General features: G+C 42.1%; 1 protein-coding gene across 5 annotated transcripts in view; it reads right to left on the reverse strand.

Annotated features, from left to right (window-relative positions):
* Carmil1 (capping protein regulator and myosin 1 linker 1) overlaps positions 1–16,074 on the reverse strand; it is a 280,263-nt gene that overhangs the window by 81,614 nt on the left and 182,575 nt on the right. For all 5 annotated transcript variants that reach the window (XM_087896478.1, XM_087896477.1, XM_087896479.1 and 2 more), the window contains exons 16-20: positions 12,742–12,846; positions 10,293–10,362; positions 3,098–3,179; positions 2,245–2,344; positions 2,091–2,145 (exon numbers count right to left, since the gene is read on the reverse strand). In XM_087896478.1, coding sequence (XP_087752604.1) covers positions 2,091–2,145; positions 2,245–2,344; positions 3,098–3,179; positions 10,293–10,362; positions 12,742–12,846 — 412 coding nt within the window. The remainder of the gene's footprint in view (positions 1–2,090; positions 2,146–2,244; positions 2,345–3,097; positions 3,180–10,292; positions 10,363–12,741; positions 12,847–16,074) is intronic.

A 16,074-nucleotide genomic window follows, 5' to 3' on the forward strand; every position in this document is an offset into this window, starting at 1 on the left:
ACAAATGTGTTTTTAAATATCAAAATTATCTTTAAGTAAGACACTTTGAAACTACAGAAACAATTGGGAGACACTAAAGCAATATTCCAAACTGGAAACATATACCATCCTTACAAACTAAAATACTTCCTGTTATTTGCTAAGACACATATTTGGAGATGAATCCCAAGTATGATTTTGTAACACTGAATCCCAAATCTTTTTAAATTGGGCCAATTTCAGGAACTCTGAAATGTTAGTAAAGCAGTGTGATAAAGTCAATTTAAATTTATAAAATTAGAACTAAACTCCACTTCTGTCCTTGACTATAATAATCTAATATAAGGGGGACAAAATATTGTAGTTATTAGCAGAGGAGGTAAAGCAACAGAATCCATTAAATAATTAATTGAGTTGTTTAGCACAGTTTAGAAATTACAGCTATACGTGAGACTATCAAGAAAATGGAATTTTTACATCTTAGCTGAAGAACGGGCTGGCAGGACAGAAGTGCCTGAACCCACAGCCTCACAGCTGCCTTAGGAAAGTCAGCTGACAGGTGCCATAGAATTTTCCATCGTTTCCTGACAGAAGTTCGAAAGCAGAAATGTTATCTTTCAGAAGGTGACAGACTTCACCTGATTTGTGTAAGAAATTACCCTACAACCCACAGTGTGGGTCTTCTTAATGGTAACAAGGATTTGAATTTTAGAAACTGTGTTTCGTGATGAAGGAAAAACTGTGTAAAGGACACAGTCTTAGGGAGCATCGATCGAATGAAACCTAAGAAAGGCTACTCTCAAGTGAAGGGACTCATGACAGTTCTGCTTTGTCAGTTAAATAGTTTCCTTTCCTTATGCACAGTAGAATTCTATTTGAAATTAAACACCTTCACTCTGATCTATGTCTTGCACAGAAGCAACTGAAAAGGCATAAAAAGAGAAGATAGCTAGAGTTCAAGCAGTTGCTTAAGATGACAGGAAGCCCAACTATGTTCATAGCAGCTTTGTTTGTCATAGCCAGAACCTGAAAACAACCTCAATGCCTTTTGACTGAAGAATGGATAAGAAAAATGTGGTACATTTACACAAGGGAGTACTACGCAGAAGAAAAAAATAATGACACCTTGAAATTTGCGGGCAAATAGGTGGAGCGAGAAAACATCATATTGAGTGGGGGAACCCAGACCCAGAAAGACAAATATCATACGTACTCACTCATAAGTGGCTTTTAGACATAAAGCAAAGAAAACCAGCCTACAAACCACAATCCCAGAGAACCTAGACAACAATGCAGACCCTAAGAGAGACATACATGGATCTAATCTATATGGGATGTAGTAAAAGACAAGATCTCTGGAGGAAACTGGGAACATGGGGACCATGGGAGAGGGTGAAAGGGAAGGGAAGAGGAAGGGAGAGGAGTATAGAAAAATGTAGAGCTCAATAAAATCATATATATATATATATATACATATATGTATACATATATACATACATATATGACAGGAAACTGCCTTATTACCTGAAATTCTGTATAATTACTAGATGAAGTCTAAATTGAAAACATGATGTTTCTTGGCATAGTACATGGTATTGTGCATTATACATAATAATACAGCTAGCTAGATACTCTGAAGAGCTGATTAGGATGTAGATAGGCTTAAGAATTAACTTACACCTTGACAATCTCCTAGTCTGGGTCAGTGAGATGGCCCAGTGGGTAAAAGTCCTGCTGCCAAGCCTCGCAACCTAAAATCCCCAGGAACCACACGAAGAAAGAGGAGAAATGACTCCTATGAGTCACCCTCTGACCTCCGGAAACATGTCTTGGTACTTCTGAGCTAATTGTACACATGCACATGCGCACACACAGACAAATTAATATTAATAATAATAGTAATAAATGTTTTTTTAAAAGTTCTTAGTTTTAATCTTCTTGATGAATTGGAGAGTAGAATTTAAAATATATTCAAAACTCTACTGAGGCATATCCTATTTTTAAAATAACTGATAAAATGTAAAACATGGACGTTATCTGAAAGCATATGAACATCAATCTGATAGAAATAATCACAAGGAGACAAGTAAAGTGTGTCACATGATACTCACAGATTCTTCATCCTGGATCATCTGCACTAAGTTGTCCAACACAGGCGTCAGGTTTCTAAAGAGATTTTAAAGACGTGGACAGTGGAATCAAATCAAAAGCTGTCGGGAGGCTGGCTATTTTCATCATTGTCATAGAAAAATTCAAAGCTCTTACTTGGATTTCATATTATTAAAATTTTTGCCTAGCGCCAGGTGCTGTATGGATCTGTTTTTGCTGAGCCACACTATCAGGGTAGAGAGGTCGGATTCTAGCCCTGGAAAGAAGAGTGAAGACACCTCAGAACCCAAGTGGAGAGGAGACGCCGTGCCTCTGCCGAGCGCCGTGCCCCACGACCCTCCGCCTTTATTCTCAGAGGAGCTTTTTACCCTTTTATCACGTCCTGTTAGTTCACAGCGGTGAACTCATTGTCTCCAAGGACTGCTCTAAGCCCCCTCTAGGGTCAGTGTTCATGCGAAGTCCTCAGGATCCAGAAGACATACTGGGGTGCAGTCTCCCCTCTCCCCGCATACTATTCACTGCTAGGTAACTTGTTTTTTGTTTTTGTTTTTTTTAAATATTTATTTATTTACTTATTATGTATACAATATTCTGTCTGTGTGCATGCCTGCAGGCCAGAAGAGGGCACCAGACCCCATTACAGATGGTTCTGAGCCACCATGTGGTTGCTGGGAATTGAACTCAGGACCTTTGGAAGAGCAGGCAATGCTCTTAACCTCTGAACCATCTCTCCAGCCCCTAGGTAACTTGTTATACAAGTTTTCTACATAGCTCTTTAACTGTGATCAGAACATTCACTAAACCAGCAGAAATGAAGTTAATTAAGAAAAAAATGTTGAGAGAATTTTATGACTACCAAGACGCTAAAAATGCTGGACTCGGATCTTTACCGCAGGATAGAAGATAGTTTATAATCTGTTTTCAATTTTGCATATTGGGCTGTGGCTAGTGGGCCACCTTCCCTTTTCTTGCCTGTCCCAGGAGCATTTCAGTTTTGTTTGTGTCTTACCGTTGTCAGAGATGTCTAAGCTGATGATGTTGTGGATTTCGGCGATGCAGCCTTCCAACACTTGAGCTCCTCCAGACCTCAGCTAGAGAAACAGAGCAAACGCAAGGTAAAGTCTGCTTCCCGCTACAGGGGAGGCTGAAAAATTACTAACAGTATATCTTAAAATAAACCACCAAAAAGCAAAGGTTTATCAGCTCCAAATGGAAAGAGGATGCTATTATCAATAGTAAGGGAATGATACTGTTTGCTACATCTCATTATCCAACGCTAAATCCTCATATTCTTAGAAAAAGAAGAGGAGAAGACAATGGAGATACACAGGTTAACTTTACTCAATGGAGGGCTGGGGATGTAGCTCAGTGGTAGGGCACTTATCTTGCATGCTCAAGGCCCTGGGCTCAATCTCCCGCACCAAAAACCAAATGAAAACAATAACAAAAAGGCGATGTGTATCAGTACACAAGAGCTTTTGCTCGATTTCTGGAAACTTTAGACACTTCAAGCCATTGCTTCCGCTTCTAAGGTGTGACTCATCATCCCAAGGAGCAGCAAGGCAGCCATGGGAGACAAACTCCCTAGCCCTGAGTCTTTCCCTATGAAGTCAAAGCGTGTATGAGGTGCTCACATCTTTTTAATTCTCTGATATCACTCGACTACTGTAATCCTTCCACAGAATGCAAAGTGTCCATAGTCCTTCCTCGTCAGTGAACATATTATTTAACTGGAGAAGAGCAATCATCATTTATTAGGAACCTACTATATGCCCAGGATCTTGAAGCATTTTTATAGCGTTCATATCAATTTCTACACTAAATTTATGAGACACCATTTTCTACTTGTTCAAATAATACTTGATAAAGGAATTTAAAGAATCCTCGTTTCTTATTTCATATGCAATAGTTTTATGATGTCTTGTGTTAAATCTACAAACTCTGCTGTGTACTCCTGTATATTAAGCACAGATCTCTGAGGTTACCCTTTGTCCTGGACCACATAAGGAAATGCCACTATTCTTACATTTTAAGGTGATAGCAAACTGTTGTCAGGTGCCTTGGGTGAGAGTCACCCAGAAGAAGACCTCTCAAGGAGACTGATCTGCCTATTCCCAGAGAAGAGACTAGTCCTACAGGGGAGAGTTTGCCTAGTTCCTCTCACTCTCCAGTGGTGATGTCCACAGGGATGAGTTGGTTCCCAGGCCTTCTGTAGACACCACAGTCAAGCACTACTCAAATCCTGTGTGCATAGAACACGTGGGAGCTGCATGTGAGGTACATACGTCTCCCTTAACATTGCTTCTAACACTCAACCCTGAACGATGCCACATGAAGGCTTCTGTGCAGTACTGCTCAAGGGTTGGTGACAAGGAGAACAGCCTGTGTCTTTTCAGTGTAGATACCATTTCCCACAAATGCTCTGAACCCACAGCCAATGACCTCTCAGATGCAGATTCCAAAGCTGCCAAGGAACGGCTGCACTTTACCAGTTACTTTCTGGTTTGCCTCAGCTTTTACCAACACCTGCAAAGCCTGTCTTACCATGACAACTCTATACGAACCTCATCTGTTTGTTTACTTCCCTACATAAAGTTTTAAGAATTTTTAATTTTTATTTTAATTTTTTTAAAACTCTATGTGTGTGTAAGCATGTATGTGTGTGCGTGTGCACATGCGTACATGTGTACATGTGCTTAACTACTGAGACATCTCTTCATCCCTCCTTGGCAGCTCTAGAGATCCCCAGAACTATGCTGCTCCAAGAACTACCAGTAGGCTCATACCCATCTGTAAACAGTGTGTTTCTGGTCTACAGAAAGGTTGAAATTTGTTGGGAGGCCTTGCTGGCTGATCAGAGGTTGCAATCTATCATGGCCTGGAAGCTTTTTCCAAAGCTCAGTGACATGGGTACCCCCTCCTCACAGGTCACTTCCTGCTCTCTACCTGCCTTCTCTCTGCCTGTCCTAATCTGGAGAATGTCCCTGGGCCTGGAGCGCTGACCTTATCTGAAAGCTGTCTCTAAGCCTGGATGCCTGATTTATCTCTATGGTGACCCTTGACACAGTTTCCTGCTAGAAGCCTCCCCTGCTGCACATACAGCAACTAAGACTTGTGCAAGGAGCTTTGCCATAGAACCCAACTGCCACATACAAAGCCTTGGGATAGGTGTGTGCCACTTAAGGCAAATTAGGGCTTGTCCCCAGGCTTCCCAATCCTATATATTCCTTATACTCTGGAATAATGTTGAGCTGATTGAAGCCATCTCCTGGAGGGCTTTCTCGGTCATACCCACAGCTGTCTGAATCCTGTTCCCCACTTCTGCTTCCTCTACCCTCATGGACCAATGCAGTCAATGATCATGAGGAAGAAGCAGAACCACAGAAATTAAATAAATTCCTCAGAGACCTTAGTAACAATTGTAGGCCTATTACACATAACAATAAAAATGGAAGATGTGTATATTTTGTCTTTGTAGGTATTTCTAGGAATTGATTCTAACTATATTTTATAAAAGTGTCACTTGAAGACTGCCAACTTTAAAAGTAAACAGAAGAGGAAGAAAAGCAGATTCTTCACCATAAATAGGTCTTGTGGTACAGTGCCCTAGTTACAGCTTTGCTATCCCTTGAAGTGAATCTGCGTAACACAATGCCCAAATTAAAGTAAGAGCCATTCAAACAAATGGCTCAAGAGACACGTGATATTCAGAGCATGAAAAGAAGGCAAATTTAAGACGGTAAGCTCAAGTTCATTGGTTTTTCTCAGGTGCTATGTGCTGACAATGGCTCTTTGTAGAGAAATAAAATCATATAAGAAAATTCCTATACTCTATCACTATATATGTATATATATATATGTATATAAATCCTATTCACAGAAACAGAAAATTCAAATGACATGTAGTGATTGCTTCTGTTCATTTTGTAACTATTTTTAGTGATGTATTTGTACCAGAGACTCACAAAACTAGCATGGTTTTTGACACTTAAAAACAATAAAATAGTTGAACGCATCCTGAGTTATTAATGCATGAAGTACTTACACAGTGGCCAAGCTAAGGGAAGCCCAAGGAGGAAAAGACAAAGAGCATTATCAGCAGCAGGCGGAACAAGAATGAAGGCAAAGCTGAAGTCTCTCTCAACACACAGCTTAACGAGTCAAATCCAAGAGACACTTCCAACTAGAAGATGCTTCCAAACACAATCCAAAAATTTACTCATCTTCAGTTATCAAGAATAGTCAGTTACATTTATAAGTTATCAGGTGGCCCAAATTCCCTTCAAGCTTTCCCATTAACTGTAAATGAAAATCCTTTTAAATGAATTTGCATAGTAAGAGTCATGTGTGCATATGTGAATATAAAACTGGTTTTTAAGTCATGCTCATTTGCATCACACACACACTAGCAGTTCTTGCAAGACTGAGCTGGATATGGTAGTGGCTGGTAGTACATTTACAACCCCACACTCAGGAACTTACTGCAGGAATACGGTGAGTTTGAAGCCAGATTGTGCTACATGGTGAGTTCTAGTCAGAGAGCAAGACAAACAATAACCAACAGATAAGGAAAAATAAGCAGAATGGAGCCATCGTGGTGGTACACACTTAAAAATCTGACATGTAGGGATTGCTATAAATTTGAGGCCAGACTACCTAGTCTACATAGAGATTCCCTAGCCATCCAGGGATGTGTAAGATCCTGCCTCCAAAATGGGAATTCGAGGGCAGTTAAGTGTTCCTGCAGCACTAACAATTTAATTGCATGTCTTCCATGAGTGTGCCCTCTTATGGAGGTGGAGCACTGTAGATGATACAGCCCGCAGCACGTATCTAATGGGGACATGGATGTCATAGCACATGCCTGCAAACAAACGCCTGCAGTCCTAACCCTGGGACTGTCAGTTCACGGTCAGCCTTGGCTATAAAGCAAATCTGAGAAATGTCTACCAGATACCCTGTCTCTCAAAAATTTAACATATCTTTCACTCTTGTTTAAAAACTGTATTTATCTGATCACGGGGAAAAAGTTAAGTGTTCTGGAATTTTTCCATGATTTTGATTAGCATACTAAGATTGAAGGAAGATGCATCTGAGATGGAGAAAACATAATAGCAAAAGAGTATTTTTTTTAAAGATTTTATTTATTATTTTGTATACAGTATTCTGAATGCAGGCCAGAAGAGGGCACCAGATCTCATTACAGATGGTTGTGAGCCACCACATGGTTGCTGGGAATTGAACTCAGAACCTCTGGAAGAGCAACCAGTGCTCTTAACGGCTGAGCCACCACTCCAGCCCGCAAAAGAATATTTCTATGTTAAGGAAAGTTTCCTTCTGAGAGCAATGCATAACATCTTAGTACCCCAAACTGGGGACTGATGGTTAAACCCAGGAAAGCGCAAAGTCTCAACACGGATTATGTTGTGACTCCATATACCCTTTGGAAGGTTGAATGTGTTGTGAAGACCGCCACTTATATTTCAACATCCAGCCCTAAGAAGCAAGTATGGAAGAAAATGCAAAAGCTTAGAAAAATAATGTTGCATTACTGCAATTTTAATGAGTAGCAGTGTAACACATACGCAGAAAGGGTGATCACTGGTCCTGTAACTTCCACTATAAAACTGGATAAACATAGGGCTATGATACCTCTAATGCTTGCTTTCTCAGCATTGTAAATTTTCCTATAACCATAAATAAAAGACTCAAATTAAAGTAAAATTATCGTAACAATAATGGTCAATCCCACTGTCAAAATTAATCATTTGGCCTGGATTCTCATCTTCATAAAGGAAAACTACAAGCTCAAAGGCCTGTAGGTAGTTAGGTTGGCTTTTATAAAATCGCCCATAGAAACTGCTGTGATGCCCCTGCCCTCAAATACATCCTCCGCTCTCCTAATGCTTGGATGCCTGGTCTGTCTGGCATTTTTAATCTACCAAAATATTTTATATGATTCATCTAATAATACCTTCAAAATATTTTCAAGAAATGTTTTCTGTGTAACCTTGGCCGACCTAAAACTGACTATAGACTGACTCTGTAGACCAGGCTGGCCTCAACCTCACAGAGATCCACCTGCTTCTGCCTCCCAAGTGCTGGGATTTTAAATGTGTGCTGCACCACCATGGGGTCAAGAACAAGTTTTAAACTAGGTCTACTGGGCAGGTGAGCTCTGAGCAATGTCCTGTCTCAAACTGCTAAGAACATGTCTAAACATGTTTAATGTTCTACCAATTGCCAATGTTGGTATTAACAGAGTGCTTCCCAAACTTTAGACTTCACCATTTCCTCGTCTGTACATGAGACCGGCAGATCACCCACACCTGTCACATCTTGATTATGACGACGAAATTTCTCAGCAGGGCTGAAAAAGCACAGCTGAGTCACAGCTAATGTAGTTTGGTTGGTGTTAGTCATGGTTCTCTTGCCAACTTCCTGTTTCTGAGAGACTGACTCTTAACAGACCCCATCAGCTTGTTCCCAAATAAAAGTGCTTTTTATTATAGGCACACCCTTAAAGAAATGTTCGTAACGCTGGAGTTGGTTTCTACTACATATCTGTCTTTTAAAGGATGGGCCAATGATTGCATTCACCGTTCCATTACGCAAAATTAATATTACCGAGTTATTTTTGCTTTTTCAGCTTTTGTAGAGTTTTGCTTTTCCACGACAATAAGATTAACATGTCCCAAAAGTGACCTTCACGCTAAAACTAAAGAAAAATGCAACACTGATATTTTATATAGAACAATTTCAGTCTTGTCAACCTTTAGACTCTTCATATATGTGGATACATCTTTCTCAGTTTCTAGTGTTGGCTTGGTGCCTGGCATTTTGTGAATCAGTAAGGAAGACCATGTAAGTATGGCCCAAACAATGCCTTCCAGAAAACCATACCCAGGCTAGGAAAGAAAACAAGAGCCAGTTTTATAATCCTGTAGTGCTGCATCTCAGCTAAGAAATGATAGGCAGCGAGACAGACAGGAACAGCCGAAGAGGGTGACTTAGGTATTTCCCCAGCAGAGTTCCTTTGGATCTTGTGACACTTTCTTTGGGGAACACTAATACTTCCATCACACACAAACACAGAAATTCAATGATGTCATCAGTGATGGCTCACCTACACTATCAACCCAGACTGGAACTGTAATCACCTAGAAGGCACAGTTCTGGGCATGCCCAGAAAAATTCGCACATGATGTAGGCAGAACCAGCCCATGAGTTGGAGGTCCTGGATTTAGTAAAGAAGATAAAAGAAACAGCACCAGCATCCATTGCTGCCTGCTTCCTGGCTATGGCAACGGCGTCACAGCTGCTTGGTTCTCTGCACCATGCCTTCCTGAGATGATTGACTGCAGCCTTGAAAAACCTGGCTTCCTTAAGTTCCCTTTGTCAGATGTCTGCCACAGAAATGAGCAGAGTGACTAATACATCAGCCAAGCCACGTAGGATGACACAGTCTGATGGGTTTATTAGGAAGATTGGCCTTGACTTAGGTCCTCAAAGAGGTGGCCTTAAGGAGGAGAGGGACTAGTGGGGACCATGGCAGAGTAAACCTAAAGGCACAAACAGGAAAAGAGACAGCCCGGGAAGAAGAGACGGGAAGGACACACTGGGCAAAGCCAGGCTGATTGTCTTGATGATCTCCACATGAACTGACAGTTCCCAGAAGAGGAAAGTCTAAGTGTCCTCTAATACACACTTTAGCCTCGGCTCTTCTCTGAAGGTTTCCCAACTGGAAGCACTCAGAGCTTCCGTGTAATTTCAAGAGATGTTTGAGAGCACCTGTCTTAAGCTAAGATATTAAAAAGAGTTAACAAGAGAGCCATTCTGTTTTACATCCTACAAATCCAAAATCAGCTCTGCACATCCGTCCCCTGAAAGCAATGTGGTGTGCTGCATTGCACGACGGTGAAGTGAGTTTACGACTTTGGATCATGGGGATTTGTCATAAAACTCTCAGGCAACAGGCGCTAAGAATGAGGGGAAAGTCATTAAAAGCATTCTTGAATGTAATTGGGAAGGTGTTCTGTGGTGACTTGTAGATAAAATTGCAAAGCACAGAATATGTGACACTTGTATAATGTGTTTTTCTGCTTCATTTCTCCCCGTGGAATCACGATATCCCCCTTTCCCAGGAAGAATGCAAAAACAATGTTGAGGCCGTTGTCTGCTCCAGTGTGTCAGGGTGGTCTTACCTCACAGTTGCTGAGGTCCAGAGAGACCCCCTTCAAGCTATGATTGCAGGCCAGGCCCAAGAGCAGTGCCCTGAGGAAAGGAAACACACATATTAGGCACAACTTCACATGAATGACAATATGCACACGTTAGCTTTCTCACCCACACAAAGCAATCACACACAATCACAAGCAAACACACACACACACACACACACACACACACACACACACACACAGCAAGCACACTGAATAAAGCCTGGAGAATGAACACATTTTCTAAAACCCAGGTCAGACACCAAGCACCCTCTCACTTTTTGAAAATGCCAACTGCATCCTGTCTCTGACAACCGTGGGCCCGTGACACTTCTGCATTCTTCTCTCTGACAGGAGGTGACTCCATCATAAATGCAAGCCTTGAAAATACTGCTATTCCTATGCAAATAAACCCACAGCCCACCTAATTGCATACTGAAATCAAATTGTGTTCATTGTAGATAAAGTCCCACCTGCATCTGCTTGTGAACAGCTTTAATGATCCTTACGGAATATTATTAGATGGCTGCTATTAGTGTAGCACAGTGAGGCTGGCTTTCCCTAAGGAATCGACAGCGAGGGCGCCGGGCCCCACAGTTTTCCAGAGGGTGAAGCGAGAGCTAGATGAGTTTGTTAAGTCACTTAACAGAATGTGCAGGTGAGGATACAGACACCCTGGAGATGAGGAGGCCCATGTCGTGTAGCTGTGCCCAGGATCCTGGCCGTCCAGCCACCTGCAGGACAATGCAGACCGCTGTCTCTCGTCCACAGATTGAGGGGACTGGATTCACTGCCCAGATATCAAAACTCAAAAGTGGATTGATTCCACCGTTGCAAGTCAATCCTGTAAAGTCCAGTACAGTTGAGCACACCTGGATCTACACGTGCCAAGCAGCTCTTAAATTCTACAGAACGGAGGCTCTGTGGGTAAAGGCGCCTGCTGCCAGTCTGAAGACCCGAGTTCAATTCCAGTCACACTGATGATTGACAGAATCAGTTCCTGCAAGTTGTCCTCTGAGCTCTACACATACACCATATACTCAGGCACACACACATCACACACACACACACACACACACACACACACACACACACAAAATAGATAAATGTAAAAACAAGATTAAAAAAAATAAATTCCACAAACTGAAAAAAGTCTTCAATAAGACCTCAGGATAAACTTAGGCAGCAAAAAGGAAAGAGCCAAATGTGGAACTGACCAGGACACAAGGCAGAGAGCGCACACACTGTTTCCTACCAGGCATTTCTGACCTGGAGTAACACCTGTTGCTGATGGTCCCAGAGAAAGACCCTCCACCCCATAGAATGTGAGGGTAAAGGGAATGTAGGACCAAAAGGGAGGTTCTTAGAGTTTGCCCTTGCAGGAATTCTCAGGCCTTGGGCACACAGTGAGAACTCCACAGTAGCCAACGGATAGCTATTCTACATGTACAAGGGTCAGCAATAATTAAAGAATCAAACACTGCGTACACCAAAATTATCCTGAATATGCCAGTCTTCTAATCTACTCTACGGGCAAAAAGGACTAGGCATGAGATGGGTTCAAAATAAATGTTAGCTGAATGAGTATGCCAACAAAATGATTAAAGTGCAAAAGAATATATGTAGGGTACTGACCCTGAGGGGTGTGTCCATGAGCACGTGTGTGTGTGTGTGTGTGTGTGTGTGTACATATGCCAAAATGATCAAAGAGGACAGAGTAGTCAGTTCTCTCTTTCCATTCACACACGTGTGAGCATGTGTGAATGTTGTATGAGTATGTCACAACACATATATGGAGGTCAGAGGACAACTTTTGGGGGCCAATTTTCTCCTTCCACCTTCACATGGATCCTGGGAAGCTCAGGTTGTCAGGATTGTGTGGCAAGAGCTTATTCCTGCTGAGCCACCTCACCAGCCAAACATTGCCTATTCCACCTCCCTAACTATCTTGCTACAAACTGATGTCCTTGCATGTGTGTGTGGTGTGTATATGTATATATGTATATACATATATATGTATTATAACATATAGTACATCTGACTATTAGTAGTTGTAGGAATAGTTAAGCATTTGGTTAAGGTTTACACAAAAGAATGTAACCAAAGTGGGCTGGACATAGGTTTAGAAAGACAGTGGTACCTAGTTTACTATCTCAAGTTCTCCTCACTTTTCCACATTAACTACACATGAATGGGGTTCACTGTGCTCTTTCTACACATGCCTGGGACACAACCTTTATGTGACAGCTTTTACAGAAGGCCAAAAGTCACAGAAAGACTGTAATAGGAGAAACAGCAAAACCCATTGTGCCCAATACTGTCAGCCTGTGAGTCACTCTCCTGCCTCAGAAGGCTTTCTTGCAGACATGCTCTGCTTTCCTTCCAGCACGTTACTGTAACTGTAAAAGCTCGAGACAACAGAAGAACTACTCACTTCAAGGGCTCCGGAGACAGTTTCGTGCCTGAAAGATTGATTTGCATCAAAGCCAGAGAACTGCTGAAAAACTGCTTGAAAGATAGGGGGACTTCCTTTCCTTTCCTAGGAAAAAAGACAAAAAAAAAATAACACAAGCATCAAACAAGTGGTTATCTTCTATCTGTCCTGCTTACTGGGTATGCAGACGTGAGATCTACAAAGTCATATCTCCAAATGACCTTTAAGGAAGAAACAAGTGTCTAAATGCTAACTTAAGGGCCCCAAACTCACAAAACAATTTATTCCTATTCTTGATATCTAATAAACTCATTGCATTAGTCCACTAATCTTCAAGAAACATGCAAAAGGGAGGTTAGAATTATGTTATTCATTAAGGTTAAGACCTTTGCCACTGGACAGAATCCGTGGTGCAGACTGATGCTTCATTGGGCAGTGTGCTTAGTGAAAGTTCATTTGCTTGTTTGCCTCTTGACTTCTGACAGCGCTGGAGACTCCACCTATGACTCCATGCACTAGGGGCAAGTGCTCTACCACTGAGTCACAGTTCCAGCTCTGTTTTTTGAGACAGTCTCATGCAACCCAGACTGCTCTTAAATTCACTACATAGCTAAAGACAACCCCAAACTCCTCTGCCTCCTGTCTGCACCTCCCAAGTGCGGGGGAATAGGAATAAACCCACTGCTAGTTTTGTCTTGAAGTCATCTTACTCTTACTATGGACCGAATGCCGGTCAAACAGGTGGACTCAATGGGGGTTGGGGGGTGACCTGATTTAGGACTGAGGAAGAGCACAACTGAAAGGCATCAAGCCTGCACGACCAGTAGCCCATCTCTACCACATTCACCTAATCTACCACATTTAAACCTAATCATTCCAGGCCAAAATTGTAGAATAAAGACAAAGCAGAAAATGAAGTGGCTGGACAATGCTTCCTCTTGCTATGTCAAACTGGATCAAGCCATACTGCTGAATCAAAGCCGTACTATAATGGCTTGCAAAGGAACTCACTTCAAGCACCCACAGCGAAGAGTGCAGGCTTAGCTTGCTCCATTCTCTGAGAACTGGGATTGGCTCAGCAGCAAGAAGCACTTAGCGGAAGCCCATGATGCCACTTAAATGATTGCAAGTCATACAGAGGGCAGCAGGCACCTCAGGGGCTTGGGTCTGCCACATAATATTCACCGGCATTTTGCATGTGCAGAGATCTTTAAAAACCTGTGATACTTGAGAGCTTCGAAATCAATATCTTAAAATGTGACAATCTCCAGCTATTTGGAAAGGAAAATGTAAGTCATGGGGATCTTGACCTGAGAAGGGAAAAAGTCAACTAGGAATAAGCAGGATTCTGGTCAGATACATGACATTAAATATTTCAGAGAGCTGCTTCCAGACAGTAGGGCCTGGCCTGTCACCTTGTATAATCCTGCTTCTTTTTTTTTTTTTTTTTTTTTTTTTGGTAAGTAAGTGTAGTTTTCATTGCTGTTTTAAAATCCTTCCATTCCTGCTTCTCTGCTTTGGGGTTGTTCAAACATTCCCTAATATTCACTTCCCTTTATAAGAAAGAGACAGTGACCTCTTCCCACTCCAGTGACAGGTGGCTTAGCCCTGTGAGCCTCGGCGACCAATGGAATGTGAAAGGATCTGATGTGACTCTCAGAAGGCAGCTTTCTGAGCCAGGACACACACTGCCAGGCTTGTCCTGCCCCCCTCCCATTCCATCTTCCAGATAAAGGATGCTTCCTCCCAGGCTGAAGGTGACAGGGTCAGCCCACATGGGACACTCAGAACTACCCAGCCTCTCCTGATGGGCACAACTATGAAATCATTTGGAAGCAAAATCGGACAAGCCTAGCCAACAATCTATGCCTCAGGACACACTCACTAATCTTAACAGAGTTACCAAGTGCTTTCCAGGAGTCTGTCTAAGCAAGGTGCTGAGTATTAATGGTTTAACCACAATCTCTCATCTGGACGACAAGGCGATGTGTGAGCACCGTCTTGCTACATGCAAAGCACAGCGCCACTGACGACCGTCATGGCAGAAACCACAGCGACTGAACTCAAAAGAGCTGATTATACAGAAACCTTTATAAGCGGAGCTGTCATCCTGTAATTCAGTTCCTCAGTCAATTACAGCTCTGTCAAAGTGAGGCTTCGTGACCTGCCTCTAAACATATAAGACAGGACAGCCAGGTTGAACACTCTCTCACCATGGTGTCTCCCAGACTTTGACACTCTCTAAGTACACTCTGTTGAGGATTTGAAAGCGTATTTTTGGTATGTAAAAGGCCCATCTCTTCCTCTCTCTATTGAGTTTTGTTTGCTTGTTTGAGACAGAGTCCTATATAATCTAGGCTTTTCTCAGGCTCAATATGTGACCGAGGAACACCTTGAACTCCCAACTCCCCTGTCTCCACCATCGAGGATTACGGAGACGTGTCACCATATGAGAAGTGTTCATATCACTCTTGAATAATAAACCCAGAGTATATATTCGGAAATATATATTGATATATTTGCAAGGCACAGTATAGAATAAAGCATGCCACCAAACTGAATTTTCCAAATAAGTCAAGTTATTCTCTTGAATATAGAAGGCTTTTAAAAGATTAACTAGGAAATATGGAGACAACACTACTATTAGGCAGGACCCCAGATCACTAAAGAGTATGATGGGCAGAAGATAATCGATGTGTGTGTTCATGATCCTGTAGGGTGAGGGTTGAACGGGACTAATGCACGGAATGGCCAGGGATGCCGCACCTGTGGGCTCAATGCAAAGTGGCCGCTGTTCACAAATCCTCGATGATTCTGATGTTCTGTGTCAGCAGGGGTAAGTCTGGAGCTGAGATGTCAGTGGAACCGGGATGCTATAATTAGCCCTCCCCTCCCCAAAATCACAACCAGAAGCTCCAAGGTGACCATTCTTGTTTGTTCCCAGAGCCATACATATTTTCTTCTAACCTCATCACTGAGAAGAAGCTATAGACATTTTAAAAAGCGTTGTACTATATTAAGAGAGTACCTGACCAAATATATGAATCCACACACATATCTACAGTTCATATAAGAAGGCTAACATTATGGACAAGGCCCCTTAAGTTGTGTTTTAAGATGCAACAACAACAACAACAAAACCTTTAATTTTCAAGACCTAAAAACTTACAGCTACGATTTAAGACCATCCTCCATGTACAACGTTTAGTTCTCAAGCCAGGTATGATGGTCTATAAACCTATAATTCGGGCTCTTGGGAGGTCAAGACAGGAAGACTGGCCTGAGTTTGAAACCAGGCTACAGTGTGAGACACTGTCTTAAGCAACAACCGAT

This window comes from Myodes glareolus, chromosome 14 (genome assembly GCF_982192425.1).
Source record: "Myodes glareolus chromosome 14, mMyoGla1.1, whole genome shotgun sequence".
In the NCBI taxonomy this organism is placed as follows: Eukaryota; Metazoa; Chordata; class Mammalia; order Rodentia; family Cricetidae; genus Myodes; species Myodes glareolus.